Source organism: Phoxinus phoxinus (genome assembly GCF_949152265.1).
Source record: "Phoxinus phoxinus genome assembly, chromosome: 14".
NCBI classification, from domain to species: Eukaryota; Metazoa; Chordata; class Actinopteri; order Cypriniformes; family Leuciscidae; genus Phoxinus; species Phoxinus phoxinus.
Window position 1 is genome coordinate 31,942,398 of NC_136889.1, and position 25,857 is coordinate 31,968,254.

General features: G+C 41.3%; 1 protein-coding gene across 2 annotated transcripts; it reads right to left on the minus strand.

Annotated features, from left to right (window-relative positions):
• Window positions 1–1,334: 1,334 nt before the first annotated feature.
• Window positions 1,335–24,754, minus strand: LOC307010224 (uncharacterized protein). Of its 2 annotated transcripts, XM_079634722.1 has the most exons (5): window positions 24,733–24,754; window positions 14,770–14,939; window positions 14,104–14,346; window positions 10,764–10,943; window positions 1,335–3,564 (listed from the first exon to the last, which is right to left on the minus strand). In XM_079634722.1, the coding sequence occupies exons 4-5, from the start codon at window positions 10,783–10,785 to the stop codon at window positions 2,909–2,911; spliced, it is 678 nt and encodes a 225-aa protein (XP_079490848.1). In that variant the 5' UTR covers window positions 10,786–10,943; window positions 14,104–14,346; window positions 14,770–14,939; window positions 24,733–24,754; the 3' UTR covers window positions 1,335–2,908. The 2 variants fall into 2 exon arrangements, with proteins under 2 accessions (XP_079490848.1, XP_079490849.1); XM_079634723.1 differs by lacking the exon at window positions 14,104–14,346 and having other exon boundaries at window positions 1,336–3,564.
• Between the last annotated feature and the right edge of the window lie 1,103 nt (window positions 24,755–25,857).

A 25,857-nucleotide genomic window follows, 5' to 3' on the forward strand; every position in this document is an offset into this window, starting at 1 on the left:
GACTGCTTTGTCCGACAAAATGGCAGATGGCGAAGTATGATTGGTCAGATCACCTGTCAATCAAGCTCCCTGCGAAGGGTCAATAAGAGATATTATACAGGTTTCCAAATTATTTCATATCAATTGTGGTTTGTTGTCTTTAGACCAAGAGAAAGCGTTCGATCGGGTTGAACATGCTTATTTATGGGATGTTTTAGAGGCTTTTGGTTTTAATGAGAAGTTTTCAAACACGATTAAAATTCTTTATAGTGACATTGAGAGTGTTATTAAGTTTAATGGTGGCTTATGTGCTCTATTCGAGGTCAGTAGAGGTCAAGGTTGTTCATTATCAGGAACGTTCTCTTGTTATTGAACCACTTCTACAAACAATCAGGATTTAGATGGTTCACGGGTACCACTTTGTGATGTTATTTTTGCATATCAGCTTATGCCGACGACCTTATAATAATGATTAATAAACAAAGCAACATGCGTGTTTTATCTAGATTGATAGAAGACTTTGGAAAATGGTCTTCAGCAAAAGTAAATTGGAAAAAAAGTGAGGCGTTTTTGTTGGAATAGCCTAAAGGGAAACCAATTCTTCCTGAAGGTCTGTGTTGCAATTGGGGGGGGGGTTGTGTACAATTGTTGATGATAAATTATTTTTTGTTTTTAATTTCTTTTTGTAAGTTAAAAATTGTGATGTGATTTTGTAAATAAAGTTTTTTTAAAGTTTTTTTTAAAGATCTCTCTCTCTCTCTCTCTCTCTCTCTCTCTCTCTCTCTCTCTCTCTCTCTCTCTCTCTCTCTCTCATATAACAGCATTAGTCATCAGCATATAACTATCAATAGCTCAAGCTTCAGTTCCTCCATCCACTAGTTCTAAAATGTCAGTCTGGAAGTAGCGCTGGAGGCTCGGGATGAGATGCGTGAGAAATTAGTCCCACACACTAGCACTAGCTCACATAAAAGGCCAACACAAAGCTGCACTTGAGTCAAACTAATCAAGCTAAAATGCTGAAGCAACATGTGTTTGTATATTTTGGATATATGGTTTAGGAGAGGGTTTAGTGTTATTTTCAAATGTGAAAGCAATGATCTTTTAGCGCCACTCACCTGACATTTCATTTCCGAACTGCCACAAACCAACGTAATAAAACCATGCATTCTGATCAAACTGAACACACTTTTAGCCCACTCACTGATTACGTGAATTTGTGAAACGTGCAAGAAGCAACGTAATCGTTTTGCAGAAATGTCTCCAGAGACATGTTTCTCCAATGAGCCTGGGTTGGGCTGGGTTGGGTTGGGTTGGGTTGGGTTGACAGACATTACAAACGATACCGACTACAGTCTTGCACAATAGCAGCACACAATTTTTTATTATATAAATAATTTTTTTAAAAATTACAATATTTTTCTATTTCATAATTATTGTAAATACAAATCATCTAAAGATAATTAAATCCTCAGTAAAACAGCAGTGCATGTGCAAAGACACAACATGTGCAAACCCCAAATTACAATCCTCAGAAAATGATTTTGTTCTGACTTTGTTTTTTTGTTTTGTTTTTATCATAATAAAGTTTGTATAAATGTTTGATTCTGAAAGAAAGAATTTGGTGTTTGAAATGTATGTAATAATTATTCATTGTAATTGTATTATGTACAGTATTGGCCAAAAGTGATTTCTGGCCTAAACTAAACAAATAATTTTTGGCCACAACTGTATATACATTATTACTAATTATGCACAACGGCTATTTGTGTTATATTGAGAGCAACAACTGTTAAACCAACAGTACAATGAAGCATTTAAAGTCCCCAGCTGTAGTCAATCATTTTATCCCTTAAAACTCATCTTTGAGAATCAAAATGACATATTTAAAAAATTTGTCCTTGAATGAAACTCAACACCTGTGCCTCATTTAGTATTCGCGGTTCTATGAATATGCAAATGAGCCCTGCCTCCACTCACTCACTCAGAGATCCACTGGTTGACGATCACACGTTGATCTGATTGGTTACAAGGTAGTTGGTGACGTCAGAAACACCAGCGATTTCAAACCGTGTTTTTTAAACGGGTGGTTTAATGCCCTTTTCACAATATGTAAAATAAGTCTCTGATGTCCCTAGAGTGTGTGTGTGAAGTTTTAGCTCAAAATACCACACAGATATTTTTATATAGCATGTTAAAGTTATCACTTTTTGAGGGTGAGCAAAAACGCACCGTTTTGTGCCTGTCCCTTTAAATGCAAATGAGCTGCTGGCACAAGGCTCCTGGTTTCAAGAGCTGGTGTAATTTTACCTCACACACACATGCACTGAGAAAAAAAGAAAAAGAAAAAGAAAGAAGCCTTTTATGTTCAAACCGGAGTCAGACAATGATGGAGAGACTCAAGAAGAAGTGACAACATGTAGAAGCAACAGGACATTTCTGAATGGTTAGATGATGAATTTATGTAGATTATGTGTAGTTATCTTCTAGTCATTGATTAGCATATTCTGTCTTGATAATCTATAAATCGTGTTCTGGGGGCGGGGTTTATGTAAATTTTAGGGTTGGTGATGTCACTAACCCGGGAGGAATGTCGTGTAGTTCCTACCAGCCGTTTGTTGTAGTCCTTAAAAAGCGATTTCTTTAAAAGTAAATATCTCCCTTTGCTTTGAACTTTGAGCACTGTAACTTTGCAGATGTTGTTTATGATCAAACAGCAACATTACACACTAACTAAAGCTAGAAAAGGGAAATCATAATCAACCACCCCTTTAAGAAGACTTTTAAGGAGGATAATACTCAACAAGGGTGTTGACTTGTGACTTTTCACATCTTAAAGCAGATTAAAAACACCACATCATATAAACAACATTAAAAGCTGGATTTTCCACACAGGGGGACTTTAAATTCCACTCTCAGAACAATGCCTCTCTCAGTACAGAAAAGTGACGAATATCCTCATCTCCGAGAGCGCGACGCGAGACATAAAAATGTCCGGGAAGGGCAACATGCCTCTGCGATCCACTTTGGTCTGTACTGTGTACGACTTCGGGTCTGATTTCCCGGTCAACACAGAGGTATGAATGACCGCGATTCTCGCCTCCTCTTGATACGGAGCGTCCCTGTCTTTCCCTATGAAGACGTCGTGACTCTGCCCAGGCCTCGAGAGGGTTAGAGTCTCCAAACGCTGCACTGTGAAGTACTCGAGCGGGACGGGCTGGTCGTCGGCGGGCTTGCACTGGACCAGCGACAGGTGCCGGACCTCCGAGTTGTTGAGCAGGAGGGCCACGTTCAGAGGCGAGGTGTACAACACCGTCAGATGCTTCTTCTGAACCGGACTGGGATTCTCGGCCCTTTGCAACACCGATGACTGATCCTTGCAGTTGTTGCACCACTCGCTGGAGTTCATCTTCTCACACAAGCCCAGATCCGGCGCACACGTGCACATGTACACGCTGCGCTCCGTCACGTAGGCCACCTTGAACTCGGAGCGCAGGACGGCGGGCGAGGCGAGCCACAGTATGCAGAACAACACTGCACAACTCATCGGACTGCACAGGATCATCTCTGACAGGGATTCTTTGAGACCTGCATGTGCGAGACAGAAGAATAGATCAAACTTTATTTATCCCCACGGGGAAATGTAGACGTTACAACAGCATGAGCAAGACAAAAACATTATATAAAACATAAAAAAGAACCAGATAAATTATGTAGGCAGACCAAAAAACATCATAACAGATATTTCATTAAATATACAATAAAAAATATTAAAGGGGGGGTATAATGCCCTTTTCATAAAATGTAAAATAAGTCTCTGATGTCCCCAGAGTGTGTGTGTGTGTGTTTGTGTGTGTGGGTGTGTGAAGTTTTAGCTCAAAATACCCCACAGATATAGTTATATAGCATGTTAAAATCGTCACACACCGTTTTTGTGTCTGTCCCTTTAAATGCAAATGAGCTGCTGCTCCCGGCACAGGGGGCGGAGCTGTTCATTACCTCACACACACACACACACACACACACATGCACTGAAATTTTCAAAAACGTTTAGCCTTTTATGTTCAAACCGGAGTCAGACAATGATGGAGAGACTCAAGAAGAAGTGACAACATGTAGAAGCAACAGGACATTTCTGAATGGTTAGTTGATGAATTTAAGTAGATTATGTGTAGTTATCTTCTAGTCATTGATTAGCATTTTCTGTCATGATAATAAATCCCGTTCCCAGCGGGGTTTATGTAAATTTTAGGGTTAGTAATGTCACTAACCCGAGAGGAATGTTGTGTAGTTTCTACAAGCCGTTTGTTGTAGTCCTTAAAAAAATGATTTCTTTAAAAGTAAAAGTATTATTAAAAAAAATATTTCCCTTTGCTTTAAACTTTGAGCGTTGTAACTTTGCATATGTTGTTTATGATCAAACAGCAACATTACACACTAACTACAGCTAGAAAAGGGAAATCATAATCATCCCTTTAATAAATAAATAAATATCCTAAATATAAGTATATGGGTAAATATACTCTCCTAAAAAAATAAAACTGGTCCCATGGGAGTGTCAATACTGAGATATACTGATAATAAAAAGTCTAGCTTCTGGGAAGAAAGGATCTTCGGTTGACAGGGAGATTTGACTTACTGTTGATTTCAGCAGAATCCAGTGTTAGCTAACCATGTGATACTTGTACTTCACCGATTAGCATTAAGCTTTGTATCAGTAGAAAACCTGCAATATTTACAAATTATTTCCGTGGCCTTGTAGGGCAGCGAAGCAAGTGCATTCTGGGAGTTGTTGTCTTTCATCCACATGAGCCAAAAAAAATATTTCTGGCTTCTCTCAGTCTAGAAAGGCTCCAATTTCAAAAATAATTTCACATTTCTACTACATACATGACCCAATTTAAACTCCAGTGGTGAAGCATCCCTTTAAAGGCCCCCTGAAATCAAAATGTACGTTTTTTTTAGCTTTTAGTATGAATATGTTAGCCTTCAGGTTATGAATAAGCTGGTGTGTTCCAAAACAATGACAAAATTAGCATTTAGGAGTAAGCATTCAAAACTTACAGTCTCTCACTTCTGCTAAAAATGGATCAGGGATTTTTATGACATCACCGTGATATGATATCACATCATCTCCTGTCCAATCAAATGCTCTCTAGAATCGAAAGCTCCGCCCCCTCTGCTAAAAACAAAAAGGCTTGTTTGAGATGAGCAAAATCTGCGCAGATCAAAAGCATGATGGGAACTTGTTGACGACACAGCTTAATGCTCATTGGTTTAAACAATCGTGATGTATTGTTCTCTTTTAAAATGTTTGAATTTTTTGTTTTTGTGTGCATAAAAATGTGAGTATTCCCAAACTCTCTGACAGTGCGATCTCTATGGATTATGTAATTTTTATCAAAAATATATATAAAAACACATGTCTGTGTAAATGTGTAAATGTGTCTGTGTAAATGTCAGGTGCCATGTGTAAAAATTGAGGTAAAAATATCCAAAAAATGAGCTACACGCATCAAAAGAATGAGAAGAAATAAGGGCGATGATGTCATTAAAAAAATTTCAAGTTATAGTGCAGCAGAGATATCAACCTTAATTAGCATTAGCATTACTAGCCACGGCCTGACTAATACCAGTTTCGGCCATGGGAGGCGGTATGCGGGCAACATAACCACCAGCCAACCTGCAATACACGAATAACTCGCACGGCTTGTGGGCGTACTTGAACCTGATGTCAATCGTGTGGAAAGTGTACAGCCCACTACTTCATTTCAACTCAGGGAAGAGAGCGGAAGGATGGCTGAAGCCCTTGGCAAGAGACCCCTACAACCACCACCCGCTGCAGGGAACAAACCGCGCTCTGAAGCACAAATCAAATCAGATAAGAAAAGGACCGCTCGTCACGGTCCGGGCTCGAAAGCGCGGGGGACGGCGAGCGAACTGCAGCGCATAGCCTTGTTTTACAACGTTCAGCACCCATTCTGACACGCCCGGGATCGCTTCCCATGCTTTCGCACGCATAGCTAGGGTCAGAATGGTCTCCGTGTTCTGACCGCCGCACTGCGCGGGTTCGAGAAACTGAAACGGAGGTATCAGCGCGGCGCGCGCGCCCTCGTTGTCTGAATATTGCTGCTCGCTGACGACAGCTTCGGCTGTTCCACATTCAGTGACTCGGTCGCTAAGGACGGAGAACAATTTGTGGCGCGAACAGGTCATTTGTAGCCTAGGCTACTGTATCTTTCAACAGTGTTCGGTTTTTTTTTTATATAGTAGAGATGATCGGTTCACATGCGCTGTCTGATGTTGACCGAATGCTGTCTGTCAAATTAATTTAATTCAAACAATGCACGTATATACAACTCAAAATGTAATATGTACAAAACGAATATGAACATATTCACTGGTAAAGGTGAAGGGGAGTAGCTTGAAGATGTCATGTTTCAAAATCACTTGACATCACCCAACGTTCCTCTGGAGGCAAAACGTCCTCTATGCTTCGGCTATGGCTCTAGTGTTGTTGTTGTGAAGGTAGGGGCGGAGCATAGAGACTATGCCGTTTCTCGTCTGTTACTCTAGAGTAGACCAATTCACTTTATGGAGGTATACTGCCCCCATCTGGTATGGAATTTGGTATGGCACCTTTAAAGAAAGAAAAAAGATTGATAAACACGTATTTGGAATGGGATTAAATAACAAGTGCTTTAGTGTCTTGTTCATTATATTTATTTTCATATAAAAGCAACAGAACTTAAATTTCATCCAGTTTATTAGCAACACCGTGCACGAGCGTGAATCCCGCGAATCCCACGATATCCATCTTTGATCTCACAGGTGTCAGATCCACTGCGAGACGAGAAAACTGTCCGGCTTGCCTGGACTCTACTCTCGCATATATTTCAGGCGCATCTCAAACAAGCCTAATGACTTGAACCGGCGCTGCACAGACCGATCGGTGAATGAAGACAGGACTGCAGAGGAAATGAGAGGAGACAGAAAGAGAGAAAAGAGAGGAGGAGCAAGGACCAGAGAGGAAAGAGGATACAAAGATAAAACAGGGAGGGAAAGGAAGGCCAAACAATCTGTGGAAAGAGGAGAGGATGAAGGGGGCCTTGGATGAACACAGCGAGGGAGTGAAGAAAGGCACTGCAGTGAGTGTGCACCTCTTATCACGAGCATGTGTGCCGCGGTCCACACTGCAAACACGCATCAGTGGAAAGGTGGCTGGCAGTGAACATGCGTCAGCTTCAGAGAGGCGGAAAGAGGCTTGCTGCCACCCTCAAGACCTTGGCGCAGAGGGGGTTTCCCTTCACAAAACGTGACGTCCAGCAAGTGGCCTTTGATTTTGCAGCAACATATCTGGTTTCTCCAAGACAACAGGGAGGGCCGGATATTACTGGTTTCAGAGCTTTCTAAAGCGCAACCGGCTTGGGATGCGCAAGCCAGAGGTCGTGTCTGCAGCACGGGCTGCTGGACTCAACACAGAGGTAGTTAGCCAGTGGTTTAACCAGCATGAGAGCATTTAGGTCGCGCTGGTATTGAGGGCACACCGTCACATGTATGGAGCTGTGACGAGTCTGGGCTTCAGACAGTTCAGTTCGACAAAGGTTGGCCAGCCATGTGTGGAGGTGTGTGCCGGAGAGAAGGGGGAGACCACGACTTGCAGAAGGCACATACAGTCGAACGATGATTATTTTTAAGGGGAAGCGTGTTCGTTCTGAGTGGAAACAGGGATGCCATCATATAATCTCACAAGTGAGCAACACATTTGAATATATTAAAAAACAAAAAAGTAATCCAGCAAGCAACCAGCTAAGCAAGCCAGCAAGTACCCGGGCAGCAAGCAACCAAAAGGGGAAAAAAAGCAGGGCAAGAGAAGCAAATCACCTTGCAAAGTCTGCAACACACACTATGGTGACCCAAATGACCATAAGGCTACTGAGGAGTGGGTCAAATGTGATCCATGTTCTGCTTGGTTTCATGAGAGCTGTGGTGAAGAGAATGGTGTCTGTGATGACGATGGTTTCATTTGCAAAGACTGCGCTTGAAAAATGTTTTCATCACACACACACATCAGTTATCAATTTTGAATGTGAATTCACACACACACACACACACACCACTGACATCAGTTCACTGATCTACGCTGTTCCAAAATTGACTTTTTTAGATGTTTGTGTAATGCAGTTTAAATGTTATGTGGCTATATAAGCAATTGTGTTTTAAAATTTAAATTGATGATAAATTACTGTTTCCCTTTGCAGTTTGACTGGCCCATTGTACCTGAAACAGCTCATGCAAAAAAAGTTGGCACAGCTGATGTTTCAAGAACTGTAGGGCCTAAATAATTATATTTTATTACATAATTTCAACACAAAATTATCAAAAACAGTCATTATTAATCATAAAAACACATGGAAAAGGCATATATGGTATTGTATTATTGTCCCAAAACGATTTACCAAAAAGTGACCGAAATCAGAGTTTTAAATTCAAACATTTTAAAAGAGAACAATACATCACGGTTGTTTAAACCAATGAGCATTAAGCTGTCTCGTCAGCAAGCCGCTCGCGAGAGTGTTTTGACATTTCGGACACTCTTCATAACCGGCATCCCTCTCCGGTGGTCGGTTCTGCGCAGATTTTGCTCATCTCAAACAAGCCTATTAGCGCGCGTTTCCATTGTCACTTCCAGGGCTTGATCTCAAACGGCATCCCCGGCGGCCATCTTGTCACAGGCAAGCTTTCTGGCGGGCTCTGTGGTATCTGATGTAAGGTCTTCACGAACACAAATCCTCTTATCTCGCTGAAATCTTGACGGATTTACAAACGCTTTTTTTCTTACGTTCTGTTCAAGGATACTTTCATATGGAAGTCCATTGTTATAATTATTCATAAGTATGCAGTGTCATAACTACATCTCTGACGTTTATAACAAACCAAACCGTTTGAAAATCGGTCGAAAATTGAGCAAGTTATGGTTATTTAAAAAGTACATGCACCATTAAAACACAATGTTACGAGTGAGCAAGCCCCCTGTGGCAAGATGGCCGCCGTGTGCGGACGTCGACCTCCATTGGTCAGCAGCGCGGACGAGACATCTAGCCTTCATTATATGATATCTATGGAGCCTCATCAGGGCTTCCTCGGGGCCATTTGCCAGGGTTTTCTGGCCCACCGAATACCATGGTCCAAAGCGGGCCAGCTCGGGCTAGAGGAGTGGTCACGAACAGAGGCGGAGTTTACCTGAGTCGAGGCAGCAATTCTGTCAGCATTAAAAACTTTTAAAATAATTTAACTCAAAAACTCACTTTCATGTTTTTATTTGATCTGTCAGTAGTAGTCTCGTCTCTTTAAACCAGACTACCATAAAATAAAGGTTTTTTTGGGGAGTTTCCTCTGTTTCTCTGACTGAAAATATAACTAGCCTATACTGGGAGAGAGTGCTAAAGCTCCTCAGGTCGTGTTATCGGTGGCATTTTTGTAGAAATTATCATTCTTTCTAAATGTGATGTAAATAGGCTATGTCCTGTAACTACCAAATAAACAGAAACAGCCTTGACTGAATAATTAAGTGTGTCCGCTTTCTTTTGTGAAATAGACCTAACGATAAACCACTTTATTTCTGTGTGACTAATGTGCAATTCTGACACAAATTAATTAATTTGGATCAATGTATCACGTTTTGTTGTACAGTATACCTGTGGTGAAACATAGATGCTTGGGTTTTAAATATTCAAGTAAACAACAAAAATGCCAGCAAATGGTCGCTTTTATCATGTTTGTTTTGCGATCACGTTGTTTCCAGTGATTTCTTTCTGGTTAGTTTTCATTCCGATAAAACTTCCATTTGTTGGTGAAATGATGGGTTAGTGTGACGTTGTTCGGGTGTGTTTTAGTGAAGCGCTGTGGAGCTTCTGGCCCGACAGTGGAAACGCGGTAGCCTGGCAAGTCAGACTTACATTAAGATGTTTAGTCTGGCAACTCTCCATAGATGCGGCTTAATCCGAGGGACGGGATAAACGGTTGTCTCTCAAAATCCCAATAGGATAGCGCTACAACCAACCAGAGCAACGAAGAAGGTGACGTAGTCAGAGCGGCAAAGATCCGGTCCAGCAAAACTCAGAACACTTATTCCGTTGTTAAGAATGACTTAAGTGCCGTTCTTTGCTCTTTTCTTAAAGAAAAACTTAACTCCAAGTCCTCCAGAGTCGCGGCCAAAGCCGATTCGAAAGACCGCTGTTCTCCATCCGCAGCCGCCATTCTTTGTTTTCAAGTGGCAGCCATCGCAACTCTGTCGTCATATGTTAAGCCCGCCCCCTCCTACTCTATACACGACGTGATTGGCCAGACCCAATTTAGGTTTTTGCAGCTAGAAGGTCTATGGAGAGTTGCTAGACTGCCCTGGCTGCAAAATACATTTTGCTGCCGCTAGGGTGCGTCTAGATTTCTAAGCTAGAAACGCGGGTAATAAGGAGGAGCAATTCAAGATGTCCCGCCGTAGCTTCTGTTTCAGTGGAAATCACGTCAACGCACAAGGCCTTTAAGCATAAAAACATGTAGAAGAAATCAAAATACTGGGGTACATTGGTCCATTTTGAATCAGAAAATTTTATTTTAGTAATGAATCAATTCTATTGATAGTTCTGTCCTTACGCCATCTTGGATGATTATCACTGAGCTTGTTGCTATTCATTTCTCTAAAGGATACTTTGAATTTGCCTTCAAGAAGGAAGGCAAATTCAACTTTGCCTTACAAAGTCTACACAGGAATGATGCAATCCCCTTACCAGTGAGAGATCTGCAACCCATAGGGTGTTTCAGTGATGCGTGAACAAGAGTGCCGCTCGGATTGGTCAGTCAGCCAATGCAAGATGTAGAGAGGACAATAAAACCGGCTCAGTCCTCTGACGGTCTGATGTGTGGCCCACTTTCAGCAGTGCCATGGTGTTCACGAGCTGACGTCTCAGCTGAAAAAACAACATCCATGGAAACACGGTGAACACACTCTGTCAGGTCACATCTGCAACTGACAACATAAAGTACTCCACAATGACAAGTTTGTCCATTTAAAGGTAGGGTAGGCAATTTCAGAGCGGCTAGCAATAGCAAGCTAGTTTTGAAAGCATTAGATCCCGCCCTCCCTTCAAAGTCACGCCTCCTCCAGAACACATGACTGCACACTCAGACTCAAATCACATAACCTTACAATAATAATGACCATAAACAACTGACCGAGCTCTTACTCGTACCACCTGACTGCAGATGATGCAATGATTGGATGACTGTTTATTGGTCCTGAGACTTCCACAAAATATGCATGTCCGTGTTTTAATATTTAGACCACTTCTACTATTGAGTGCTATCAGGAAGTGAAGAGAGTTTCAACCAGAATAACAAAAAGTTTATGAAAAAAAGAGCCTTCTTTAACCATGGAAATGAATGTGTTAAAATTCTGAAAATTAAAGGGGTCATGACATGGTTTTTTTTATTTTATTATTATGTTCCCTTAGGTGCAATTATAGTATTACTATAGTTTTTTTTTACCAAAAACTTTTAAAATGTAGTGATTTATGACCTTTTCCCTGTTTCTCATCCTCTGATTCAAACAGTCTGTTTTGGGGGTGTTTCCCCTTTAAGAGTTCAGTGTTAACACCCACTGATATGATTGGCTAACGTCAGTGCCTATGCATCAATATTAACGCCCCCAGCCAGAACATTTGCGGATTCGGCGTAACTGTTTAATAGCGGGTGATGCATGCGAAGCGATGGCTCTTGCAATGATAAAACCTTATTATGTTTGAGCCAGAATCAGAGGAAAATGAACCATCACCACAACAACGAAGACTAGATCAGCCCGTGTCCACATGGAAAGTGAAACTATTTTGAATTAATAAAAAAAAATTAACCCGAGACACTTGAAAACGGATTATTGTTGCATAATTATCCAATAGCTTCATTTGCTAACAGTTTAACATTATTTAACTAATTCCAATGAAATGATAGGGTGTACCACGGACAAAAATGCATGCACAGACAGGCCATCTTAGAAGATGCAGCATTGATAAAGGCAACATTTTTAATTTTCTATCACATGTAGGCCTACTAGAAAGGCGACATATTTGCAAGATTCTCTTATACAAATGTGTTTATATTAGCCATGGTAAAAAGTAAGTTTGCGTCGTCGTTATTGAGCCCATAGTCGGCACGGACTTATCTTTGAGCAACCGTTTTCTGGCAAAGCCAAGAATCATATTGGGATTTTTTCCTCAAAACAGTCATCCTTCAAATGTATAGAACACTGCCGTGACTGGGACGTCCGCAAAAAATAAAGTGCATCCATTTTTCCCTGACGACTGGATCTTTCAGCGTATTTAAAAAGTAGTTTAAAGTTTTAAATACATTACTTACAGTTTGCGTCGTCGTTGTTGAGCCCAGAATAGACGGCACGGACTTATCTTTGAGCAACAGTTTTCTGGCAAAGCTCAAAACAGTCATCCTTCAGAACAAACGCTTAAACTAACACTGCCGGGACTGAGACGTCCGCAAAAAATAAAGTGCATCCATTTTTCCCTGACGACTGGATCTTTCGCAGCGTATTCAAAGATGTTGTTTGTCCACAGCAGGAACAGCACATCTGCGGCGTCGTAATCTCCCTGTACACAGACCCACTCGCTGTCCGTCCACTGAACACTTGTGAGGCGCGCGGCGCGCGGGCGCGACAACGATATACGAAGTGAGCGTAGTTGTCTTGCGCTTTAAGCGTAACTGTCTTCTGCTGGAGGCGGTCATTATGCAAACGCTGGTACGTCACTTCGTACCGTGACGTCACTTCTTACCATGGATCCAGAACGAGCTGTATTTAGAGCTTGATTAAATAAATGATTCGTTTATAATGGGGAGGGCGTCTTAAGCTATGAAACTTGCAGGACGTTTTAATGGTACAAAGACCTCTTATATACCAAAAGATCAAGGCAAATTTGGTTTCTCATGTCATGACCCCTTTAAGAAAGCATTTCATTCTTCACCTTTTTTGCACTCTAAGAAAAAAGGTTTCATTGGGATTCTATATAGAACTCTTGGGTTCAATTTTAAAGAACTATTTATAACAAAAAGGCTCTATAAGGAGAAATGACTTAAAGGAGAACTCCGGTCAATTTTAACATTGAGCTCAATTTTTAGTAAATTTGGAGTGCTGTCAATACAGAGAACAACGACAAAAATCGGTGTTGCCTACACTGTGTTATCCTATTTTTAAAATTTGCAAAATTAAGTTTCTGTTTTCGGTCGAAGTCCAAAGTAGTCGATTGTCGAGTTCACGCGCGTGATCATAGTAACTAAACCTATGCGCGTGAACTCGACAATCGACTACTTTGGACTTCGACCGAAAACAGAAACTAAATACAGGTATGTGTGCTGGCTGATATAACATCATTTTTATTCATATCTTTCACATCTACTGCAGTCAGATTCACTCGTGTTCACTCTGAAGGAATCACTCAACATGGCTGGGCACTTGTATGACACATCAAATATGTTAAGAGGATAAAAGCAGGTTTAAAACTTGCCCCATTCAAGTCAATAGGGTGCAAATTTTAAAAATAGGATAACACAGTGTAGGCAACACCGATTTTTGTCGTTGTTCTCTGTATTGACAGCACTCCAAATTTACTAAAAATTGAGCTCAATGTTAAAATTGACCGGAGTTCTCCTTTAAATTATTGCATAATACTTTCATATTTAACGAGGGGGGTCTCTAGTGATAAAGTATGTTTACAAGCTGTTTTTTAATTCATAAAATGTAATTAAAAGACAAATTAAAACTAAATTAATGAATTAATTAAAACTAGATCCATGATGTGAACGCCTAAAAGGTTCTATATATGAAGACAGAACCCTTTAAAGTTCTATTTAGAACCTTTTCTTATATTGACATTAACTGTATTTCCAGGACAGTTTCTGGAAATATAGCAAAAGTTGCAATGACATTTTTTACATAAAAATAAAAAAAGCACATTTTAAACAGTTCACAGTCATCATCAGCATGTTTAAAACACTGTCTGTCTCTTACAGTTTTACATTCAAGTATACGTAGCCTATGCCTATCATCTAAACACAGTGTAGCTTTACCTTTTTATCTGCTTTCTTTGGCAAGTTCAAACCTGTAGGTTTCGATTCTATGAGCTTGACTCTCACAAACACTCATCAGCACCGGTCGTGTTGCTCGGACTGACGGCTTCTTCCTCCAGGGATTTAAACTGTGCTTTCTTATTATGCAACAGAACTGTCCGGAGGTGACGTGCCGTTACCGTTAGCAAACACTATTTATCCTGCCCGGTCCAGAACACATGCAGCTGTCCTCCATTTTCTCTCCTGAATAACACAGGGTGTGTCACACACTTCATCAGCGCGTCCGAGCTCGTTCACCATTTACTTTCCATCTCATCTTCTCACACACAGCAAACATCAAACTATTCATTCCCAACCAACAGCACTCGGTACATACGAGGATCTACATAATGCACCTATTCATAAAGCTTTTCAGTCTTTCTCCTTCATGCAAAATGAAAAAAATTCCTGGCAGCTTTTCACGTGATGATTCACAGTTTCCTCTAGTTAATCTAAGACAACATCTGTCTTGTCAAACGATAATATGTGTTGTTAAAGTGGTTAGATTGTCTTTAGATAAACACTGTCCACATATGGCTTTTCTAACACTTACACTTGACTTTGAGTCCTGAACGGTTTACAGTAAGGCACATTTAAAGAGAGAAAGAGAGAGTGAAAAGTAAATACCTGCTAGTGTTTGTCATGCTGAGAGTCAGTGAAGCACATGTCCATCTCGCGGTCCGCTCGTCTGAGGCTCTCGGAGATCATTCATGGACTGTGGGGTTGGGCTTGCCGAATACACAGAGGTTGCCAAAGCCACGAGACTGTGTCCTCAGCATCTTGCTATGCGTGAGCCGCTAAGCCAAGAAGGAAAATGTTAACTGGAACAATGTGAGGCAGTCAATAAAAAATATGAGGCAAGCGCATGACTCAAACATGACCATATAAAAGCCTGAGCGTGGAGCTGGAAATCTGAGCACTGAATGACTAATGTGTTGGAGAACAATGTAAAAATAAAAAATAAAAAAGGTTTAAAAATGAACATCAAGAGGATACCATTGTTGTGTACATAGCCTACTGTGTATTGCGGGAATTGTGTATATGATGTATATATGATGACCATGTTAAAGGGATCAAGCATCCAATCAAGTCCATCTTTTATTTACAGTAAGCCTACAGATTGTTTCAAAGCTGTACTATAAATAATGCAGCAACGTTTGTTTCTGCTGTACGGCAGATCTAGAAGAAGATGGCGTCATAGTCCAGCTTAAGTGAGTTCAGTTAATTGATGTCTATAAAAAAAGTTATTGATTTTGTTCATTTAAATTACAGCCGCTCTGGAGAAAACAGTGATGTCATCTTCCAGCTCAGTTCAGTTCTCCTATAATGGTGTCAATGCAGACAGATCAGTACTAATCTAATCTGATAAACGTCAAGCATCTGGTAAACGTCTTTAAAAAGTCAGTTTGACATGCATTCTTAAAGGGATCGTTCACTTTGAAATTAAATGTTGGTATGTTTTAGCTTACCTGAAGTGCATCCAAGATGTAGGTGTCTTTGTCTCCGCAGTAGTTTCAATTTTGATATTTTTAGGTCAAACCGTTCTTGTCTGTCAGTCATATAATGCATAGGCACTGTCTCCAAAAGCATGCAGAGAAAAGTCGAAATTAAAAAATGCCCCATCGTAAGTGCACATTGATGGCCTAAGACACGAAACAAGCGGTTTGTGTGATAAAACGAACAGTATTTATATAGTTTTTATCTCTTTTACACAACCACGTCCATCTGATCTGTTTACACCGGATTTCTTCCCCGGAAACTAATCTAACCGCCTTCGATTGGACGTTGCATTTTTAAACTCCGCAGAAACGCGTGTGATTGGCTGTACGGCTCAACGTATGCCTTTGATTGACCTGAACAATGAAGCGAGTAGTGTGTCAAGATAGAAGGCTTACAAATTGGGAATAAGTGAAAACTCAACACTCCCGGATGAGTTTGCGCAAGCTTAGGCCATCAATGTGCACTTACGATGGGGAATTGTTTAATTTGGACTTTTCTCTGCATGCTTTTGGAGACAGTGCCTATAGACCTGCATTATATGACTGACAGACAAGAACGGTTTGACCTAAAAATATCACAATTGAAACTATTGCGGAGACAGACACCTACATCTTGATGCACTTCAGGTAAGATAAAACATACCAACATTTAATTTCAAAGTGAACTATCACTTTAAGAATGAACTTTCTCCAATGACTTTCTAAGGTTAGGGTTAGGTAACCCTAACCCTAACCCTAAGTGTTTTAATGACTCGGATTTCTAAAGGCAGATGTCTGACTCTGAGATGCCAACGGGAACATGGTTTGTGTAACATTAGCAACACATTATTATCTGTTTGATAACGTAGTCCATCCAAAGGCTAATCATATTAATTACCGTTATGTTTCTGCCGTTATAAAAAGGCATTCTGACACATGGACTTGTAGACGAGCCTGTATAATTCACTCTTCCTCTTCTTCTGAATCAGTTTCTGCTTCAAACATGTATGGATAAAACTGTGAAGCGTTTACTACAGTAAAGTTGAGTGAGTGTATCAGCTCTTCTGAGCTGGTGTGTGAGTGAGTGGAGACGGGGCTAATGTGCATATTCAACCGTTACATGATCTATGTAAATTTTATAAATTTATGTAAATTTTAACTGAAATATTGGTCATGGGCGTGTTGCGTTTTGACAGAACTACTCACAAACAAGCTAACTAATATCATGCAATGAATCACACAAACTTTCCCTTTTTTACTTTCTTTCTTTTTAAAATCTTTTTTGAGGCGTAATACATTAAATGACCAGAGGAGGCGAAATGAGTCCTCTTTTTTAATGTGTTACAAATCAAACAGGATGCAAATATGTGTGTTAATTATTCAACAGAAGCAACAAGATAACGGGCTAGTAGGTTTGTTATTTAAAGTCAAAGCTATTGACCGTTTCCACCATTGTTGCCAAATTATGCAGATTCATTGAGCACATGTGGACCTGTGTGTGGTAAAAACTGCCAGTAGAGTTTTCAGCAAATATGCAACATGTAGAAATATAAAACCATTTAAAACATTTATGAATTCGATACATTTAATATTCAAACATAGATCTCGCTGTGTTTTTGGAAAGTTTATAATGACATTAGGGGTGAGAAAATTAGTGTGTTTGTATGTAGTTTATTCTTTCTAAGTGCCTGCACAAGTCTAACTGTATAATAACATTACATCTCACTAAAGGAGCAAGAAGAGAAGGATGAGGAGGTGAATGAGGAAGAGGAGGATGAGGAGGTGAAGGAGGAGGATGAGGAGGTGAAGGAGCAGGAAGAGGAGGATGAGGAGGTGAAGGAGGAAGAGGAGGATGAGGAGGTGAAGGAGGAGGAAGAGGATGAGGAGGTGAAGGAGAAGGAAGATGAGGAGGTGAAGGAGGAAGAGGAGGATGAGGAGGTGAAGAAGGAGGAAGAGGAGGAGGAGGAGGAGGTGAAGGAGCAGGAAGATGAGGAGGTGAAGGAGGAAGAGGAGGATGAGGAGGTGAAGGAGAAGGAAGATGAGGAGGTGAAGGAGGAAGAGGAGGATGAGGAGGTGACGGAGCAGGAAGAGGAGGATGAGGAGGTGAAGGAGGAAGAGGAGGATGAGGAGGTGAAGAAGGAGGAAGAGGAGGAGGAGGTGAAGGAGCAGGAAGATGAGGAGGTGAAGGAGGAAGAGGAGGATGAGGAGGTGAAGGAGCAGGAAGATGAGGAGGTGAAGGAGGAAGAGGAGGATGAGGAGGTGACGGAGCAGGAAGAGGAGGATGAGGAGGTGACGGAGCAGGAAGAGGAGGATGAGGAGGTGAAGGAGGAAGAGGAGGATGAGGAGGTGACGGAGCAGGAAGAGGAGGATGAGGAGGTGACGGAGCAGGAAGAGGAGGATGAGGAGGTGAAGGAGGAAGAGGAGGATGAGGAGGTGAAGGAGGAGGAAGAGGAGGATGAGGAGGTGATGGAGCAGGAAGAGGATGAGGAGGTGAAGGAGAAGGAAGATGAGGAGGTGAAGAAGGAGGAAGTGGAGGAGGAGGAGGAGGTGAAGGAGCAGGAAGAGGAGGAGGTGAAGAAGGAGGAAGTGGAGGAGGAGGAAGAGGAGGATGAGGAGGTGAAGAAGGAGGAAGTGGAGGAGGAGGAGGAGGTGAAGGAGCAGGAAGAGGAGGTGAAGGAGAAGGAAGATGAGGAGGTGAAGGAGGAAGAGGAGGATGAGGAGATGGAGGAGGAGGAGGTGAAGGAGCAGGAAGAGGAGGATGAGGAGGTAAAGGAGCAAGAAGAGGAGGATGAGGAGGTGAAGGAGAAGGAAGATGAGGAGGTGATGGAGGAAGAGGAGGTGAAGGAGGAGGATGAGGAGGAGGAAGAGGGAGGATGAGGAGGTGATGGAGGAAGAGGAGGTGAAGGAGCAGGATGAGGAGGAGGAAGAGGATAATGAGGAGGTGAAGGAGCAGGAAGAGGAGGATGAGGAGGTGAAGGAGCAGGAAGAGGAGGATGAGGAGGTGAAGGAGGAGGACAAGGGAGGAGGTGAAGGATGAGGAGGAGGAGGTGGAGGTGAAGGAGCAGGAAGAGGAGGATGAGGAGGTTAAGGAGGAGGAAGAAGGAGGAGGTGGAGGTGAAGGACGAGGAAGAGGAGGATGAGGAGGTGAAGGAGAAGGAAGATGAGGAGGTGAAGGAGGAAGAGGGAGGAGGTGAAGGAGGAGGACGAGGGAGGAGGTGGAGGAGGAGGACGAGGGAGGAGGTGGAGGTGAAGGACGAGGATGAGGAGGAGGAGGAGGAGGATGAGGAGGTAAAGGAGGTGGAGGAGGGAGGAGGTGAAGGAGGAGGAAGAGGAGGATGAGGAGGTAAAGGAGCAAGAAGAGGAGGATGAGGAGGTAAAGGAGCAAGAAGAGGAGGATGAGGAGGTAAAGGAGCAAGAAGAGGAGGATGAGGAGGGGAAGGAGAAGGAAGATGAGGAGGTGAAGGAGGAAGAGGAGGATGAGGAGGTGAAGAAGGTGGAGGTGAAGGAGGAAGAAGAGGAGGATGAGGAGTTAAAGGAGCAAGAAGAGGAGGATGAGGAGGTGAAAGAGGTGGAGGTGAAGGAGGAAGAAGAGGAGGATGAGGAGGTAAAGGAGCAAGAAGAGGAGGATGAGGAGGTGAAGGAGGAAGAGGAGGATGAGGAGGTGAAGGACGAGGAAGAGGATGAGGAGGTGGAGGAGGTGGAGGTGAAGGAGGAGGAAGAGGAGGATGAGGAGGTAAAGGAGCAAGAAGAGGAGGATGAGGAGGTGAAGGAGGAAGAGGAGGATGAGGAGGGGAAGGAGGAAATAGGAGGATGAGGAGCTGAAGGATGATGATGAGGAGGTGAAGGAGGAGGAAGGAGGATGAGGAGCTGAAGGAGGATGAGGAGGTGAAGGAGGAGGAAGAGGGAGGAGGTGGAGATGAAGGAGGAGGAAGAGGAGGAGGTGAAGGAGGAGGATGAGGAGGTGAAGGAGGAGGAAGAGGGAGGAGGTGGAGGTGAAGGAGGTGGAAGAGGAGGAGGTGAAGGAGGAGGACGAGGGAGGAGGTGAAGAGGAGGATGAGGAGGTGAAGGAGGAGGAAGAGGAGGATGAGGAGGTGAAGGAGGAAGAAGAGGAGGATGAGGAGGTGAAGGAGGAGGAAGAGGAGGATGAGGAGGTGAAGGAGGAAGAAGAGGAGGATGAGGAGGTGAAGGAGGAGGAAGAGGAGGAGGTGAAGGAGGAGGACGAGGGAGGAGGTGAAGGAGGAGGAAGAGGAGGATGAGGAGGTGAAGGAGGAAGAAGAGGAGGATGAGGAGGTGAAGGAGGAGGAAGAGGAGGATGAGGAGGTGAAGGAGGAAGAAGAGGAGGATGAGGAGGTGAAGGAGGAGGAAGAGGAGGATGAGGAGGTGAAGGAGGAAGAAGAGGAGGATGAGGAGGTGAAGGAGGAGGAAGAGGAGGATGAGGAGGTGAAGGAGGAGGAAGAGGAGGATGAGGAGGTGAAAGAGGAGGAAGAGGAGGAAGAGGAGGTGAATGAGGAGGAAGAGGAGGAGGTGAAGGAGGAGGACGAGGGAGGAGGTGAAGGAGGAGGAAGAGGAGGATGAGGAGGTGAAGGAGGAGGAAGAGGAGGTGAATGAGGAGGAAGAGGAGGATGAGGAGGTGAAGGAGAAGGAGGATGAGGAGGTGAAGGAGAAGGAAGAGGGAGGAGGTGGAGGTGAAATCAAGAAAAAAGTATACACTGTATTAATAAAACAAAACCACAACTAATTGTACTAGACATGTGATAAATTAATGTGGGGAAAAGTAAATATTCTAAACCCTAAGTAGATTTACACAAACTGAGAAAGTCAAAAAGTGTTACGTTGTGCCCCGCTCTCCCCTATTGGCCATTTTCAATGGCACTCGTTACTAAAGATTTTAATAACTTCATAGCCACGCCCTGGCAACCACTTAGGGCACCCTAGCAACCACAAAACAACATTTACAAGCCATATTTCAGCTGCAAATTGTAAAAACATGGAGTTCGGCTTTTTTAAATCATACAGTTTATGAGATGATATTCAAAGACTAGTTGACAGTCCAAGCATGCCCTAGCAACCATATAAAGTTCCCTAGCAACCATACAAACACATGGATAAGCCATATCTCACCACCAGATGAGTGTATAAAGACTTTAAGAGCTCTATAAAAACTCCATAGTAACCATCTGTGACAACTACCAACCACCTAGTAACACCATAGCAACCACCAAAAATACCTTAGCAACCGCCCTGAACACCCAAGCAACTGCCTAGAAATGCCCTAGCAACCACCCAAATACCCTAACAACCACCCAGAAAACCTTAGCAATTGCCTAGAAACCACCCAGAACACCCTAGCAACCACCCAGAATACCTTAGCAACTGCCTAGAAACCACCCAGAATACCGTAGTAACCGCCTGGCAACACCATAGCAACCACCCAAAACACCCTACCAACTGCCTAGCAATGCCCTAGCAACCACCCAGGATAGCCTAGCAACCACCTAGCAACACCATACCAACCACCCAAAATACCCTAGTAACGCCCTGGCAACTGCCTAGTAAAACCATACCAACCACACAGAATGCCCTAGCAACTGCAAATCAACATCATAGCAACCACCCAGAACACCCTAGCAACCACCCAGAACACCCTAGAAACGCCCTAGCAACCACCTGAACAACATGAATAAGCCATATCTCAGCACCAGAACATCGTACAGACATGGTTGTTGGCTCGTATGCACTCATGTACCACACTCTAGAAACTGAGTGGCGAGTTTTGCCACTGCAACCACCATTCACATTTTCTTCGGAGAGTCACACAATAAACTGGCTCAGCAAACCTCCTTATCTCATTCCCAGTCATGGATAATATCTATTTAAGCGATATCTGAATATCAGCACGTTTTTTACATTGTGCAAAAAAAAAAAAATGCACAAGTAGCCTATTTGTTTGGATCATGAGAAAAAGGCCATTTATTTGAAAAGTTCATGTTTCTCTCTTCAAGTTCCTATTCATTGTGGTTTGGCACATGTTGAAAACAGTGATAAAAGAGCTGATGTGAAACTCTGGCTGTGGTGGCACGGATGTGACAAATGAACTGAATGTTTCTGGAAACGGAGAGGAAATCGGCTTGTGCTCTTCAAGGGGAGCGCTGGAAAAAACACCTAATTCAACTTGAAACCTTGAGTTCAGATCAAATTGGCTGTACAAGTCAAAACCTTTAAAAAATGAAAGTTGAAAATGGTTAAATTATTTTGATGTGTCAGAGTAATGGAAAAATATGTTGTCATATTGATCATAAAAATTTATTTATGGTGGAAATGCAGAGACGACGTCATTCTGCATTTTCTCACCGCTCTGTTTTAAATCTATATTTTACTGATCCTATGGCTTCTCCTGCAATATTTATAAACATAAATGACTAAATTAATAATGTAGCTAAATCAACGCGAGTGAGAAAGCTTCTGAAGAACGCACTTTAATGAACAGAATAATTGTAAATCCTGTAACTTATTGTGAAATTCTCAGAATAACGTGTTCAAATGTCTTCCTTCAATGACTTAGTATTTTCCGCTCGAGGATCATCAGACTTACAGGACCTTGAAACACAGATCTTGCATGAAAGTTATATTTTCCTGCCAACAATATCATTTATATATAATATCTTACATTTAATTCTGTCATCCAGAACTAAAACTAAGATTCCATCTAAACTAAATATTTTCTAATTGAGCTCAATAACACAACACTGGCATTAAGACATGTTTATAATAAGATTATATAAAGAAAGTAGATTTTAACAGTGTTGCTTGGGGCAAGTTATCACATTTATATTTTTGGGCAAAGTGTCACATGTGTTTCATACGTTCACTTCTCAAATCAGGGTCAATAAACAGCAGGAATAATAGACTACCAAATCTGGCAAGTTCCCACAGCTTTAACCAACATAAGATAAAACATTCTTTAAATAACATTTATAGAATGTTCTTGTAACATAATTATTTATGTTGGCTTGAGAAAGCTTGAGAAAGTCAACATATTGAAATGTTATTTGTAGCTATATTAATCTTCCGAGTCTAAATTTTCAGACTGCTAACTTACTCCTCCTAGAGCTTTAACGCTACACACACACACACACACACACACACACACACACACACACACACACACACACACACACACACACACACACACACACACACACACACACACAGATCATGGGCCTGTTCTGGAGTTTCAAACTGCAACTAAAAAATAATATATAAATCGTATAAATAATAATCATAAATCAAAACAATCCCATAAATGTACATTGGGTAGCCTAAGCAAAAATACCCCTCTGTCTGAGCAATACTGTCCACTAGCGGGAGCTCCAGGATAAGAAATAGTGTTTACTTTCAGTTTCCATCCGTTTAAAATGAGAAATAAAAGCGTAATCCGAGAGCGCTCCACAAGTTATGATCGAATACCATCTGGATACTCAATATATTGATCAGGTGAATGCATGTTATAAATAGTTTATTGAACTGGTTAGTTAATCTGAAACTAACTACATTGTAACACGCACACACATATACACACACACCACACGCACGCACGGGTAGCTGCACATTTTTAAAGTCAAATTTAAGGCTTTTTAAGACCTGAAGAAATCAAAATGAATACCCTACATTACGGGTGTGCAATATTAACAAAAATATATCTCGATATTTTCAAAGTTTTGTTGATTATATTTTACTGATTTTGTACTGGTACCATGGCTGGTTTAGGCCTGTTGTTGACAGCAGACTCGCAACGATATTCATATTTAACATATTGTATGCAGTGGTCAGTTCACAGTAGTGACCTAAGGCGGCATTATTTTCCGCCTTAAATTGATTTCCATGGGCATTTTTACCATATGAAAATTATTTCTAAATGTATTTAGATGCATCACCTTTTATGTCAAATTCTAACATTCAAATTAAATTTAATTATATTACAATAACACGGTATCACTGTAAAATTAAATCATTAAATTAAAATCCATCCTTGGAGTGCAGAGGTGACACAGAAGCGGCATCCGAACTGGCATTACTATATTTACACTTCATTTACAATTGCATAAATAAAGCTATTCAATATTTAAATATGAAATGATTTATAATTTTTATTTTTAACATTTTAATTAAAGGGTAGGCCTACTTTAAATATGAAACTACAACCGCCAGTAGGTGGCAGTATAAGTCACTTGTCTTAATAAGCGAGTTGTTGGAGTCATTTATTCAACCGATTCGTTCAAACGGCCGATTCATTCATTAAAACAAGTGATTGTTCATTGAATCAAATGATTCGTTCAAAATTTTAGTTTTTTTTTAAATCATCGCTGTCTGTTGGACTACGGTTTCATTATGAAATTCTCGGGGAAGCAAACAATATTGACAATATTGTGTCTAAAAAGTAGCCTAACTCACAATGTTAACTTTATTGTTAATTTAACTATAAAATAAATAGCAAATTTGCAATTGTGCACAGGAAAACGGCACTCTTGCTCATGTGATATTCTAATATAACAACATAAGACATAGCCTACCTATAACTGCACTGACACGTGCACGTAGTTAAAACAATGATTAGGCTACAATATCATCATAGTTCATACACACTCCTAAGCACAAAGAATTAACTTATTTTTGAACTGACATTTACTCGTTCTCTTATCCTCTCCTCTCGCGTGCAGGAGACAGACATATGCTTGCTCATAAACATGTATAAAGGCTAGATGGCTTACCGGCGCTGAGAGCCAATGGGACCCGACGACGTCACACGGCGGCCATCTTAGGACAGGACCGCTCGTCCAGTTATAACATTAAAGTCAGTGCTGAAATAACTATATTTTGCTCAATTTTCAACCGATTTTCAAACGGCTTGGTGTGTCATAAACGTCAGGGATGCCATGAAACACACAGCTATGCTGCAATGTTAAGCGTTTCTCAAAACGTGAAGCTACAATTTAAACATCGGCATCAGCACAAATCATAGCCACGTTAATAAGGTTTGTATAAACCAAACCGTTTGTAAATCCGTCAAGAATTCAGCAAGTTACGAGCATTTTAGTTGGCGTATGTCACTCACCTTCCGTCCACAGCAGCAGGGAGCAGCAGCGCAGTCACCTGACCTAAGATGGCCGCCAAGTGACGACACAGCTGACTCCGCCTTGAGCCATCTAGCCTTTCTATACATGTCTATGTGCTTGCTAACATAGACATGTATAAAGGCTAGATGGCATGTCGACTTTTTAAATTTTAAAAATCTAATTTAAGACCTTTTAAGACTTTTTAGGTTAAGGATCCACGGGGACCCTCACACACACATAAACAGACAGCGCATGAGCCACGAAACCACTCAGGAAAGTTTGCCAATTTTATGTGAGGCCAGTTTGAACATCCAGCGATATTAGATATGCTTGGCTTGTGAACTTTAACTTGGATACTTTTGCAGTAATAAGCTTATTTATTAGAATACAAAAATTACATGGGTCACAAAAAAACAACAATACCATTACACAAAAACGTTCTGAAAACAACATTTTGCGAGTAAAAACAAGAATAGGAAAATGTTATATAACATCATTATAACCTTTTAACTGTCTAATCACGACAGGAAAACATTTTTTGGACATTTTAATGTTTCTTAAACATTGTAAATTTCTGCACATCATTTTTAATGAGTTGGGTAAATCCATACTATGTGATAAAATTCCACACTATTCAGTATAAACTGTTAAATAAACTGTTGAAACCTTTTTTTTTTTTTTTTGTGGAGATGATGTTTTGGTCAACTTGACTTAACAGAAATATCATAAAATATTCTGACAGTTAACCCTGGTCTCAATACATAATAGCCTGATGAGTATAACATCGAAACTGTAAGTAAGGTGTGTTACCAAACATTCAGGTAAGCTCTACTTTCAAGTTTTTTTTTTTTTTTTTTTTTTTTTTGTAGCTTGGGGCCTGTAACCGGAAAGCACCGTATCTTTTATTCCACCGGGTTGCCAGATTGCACTAAACACGAAAAGCTTAAAATACATGTATGTCAGCAGTACACTCTAATCTAAAACAATGCTGGGTTGTTTTAACCCAATTTTGGGTCAAATATGGTCAAACCCAAATGTTGGGTTACAATTTTAATTACAAAATGTAACCCAACGGCTGAGTTTGTCCATATCTGACCCAAAGTTGGGTTAAAACAACCCAGCAT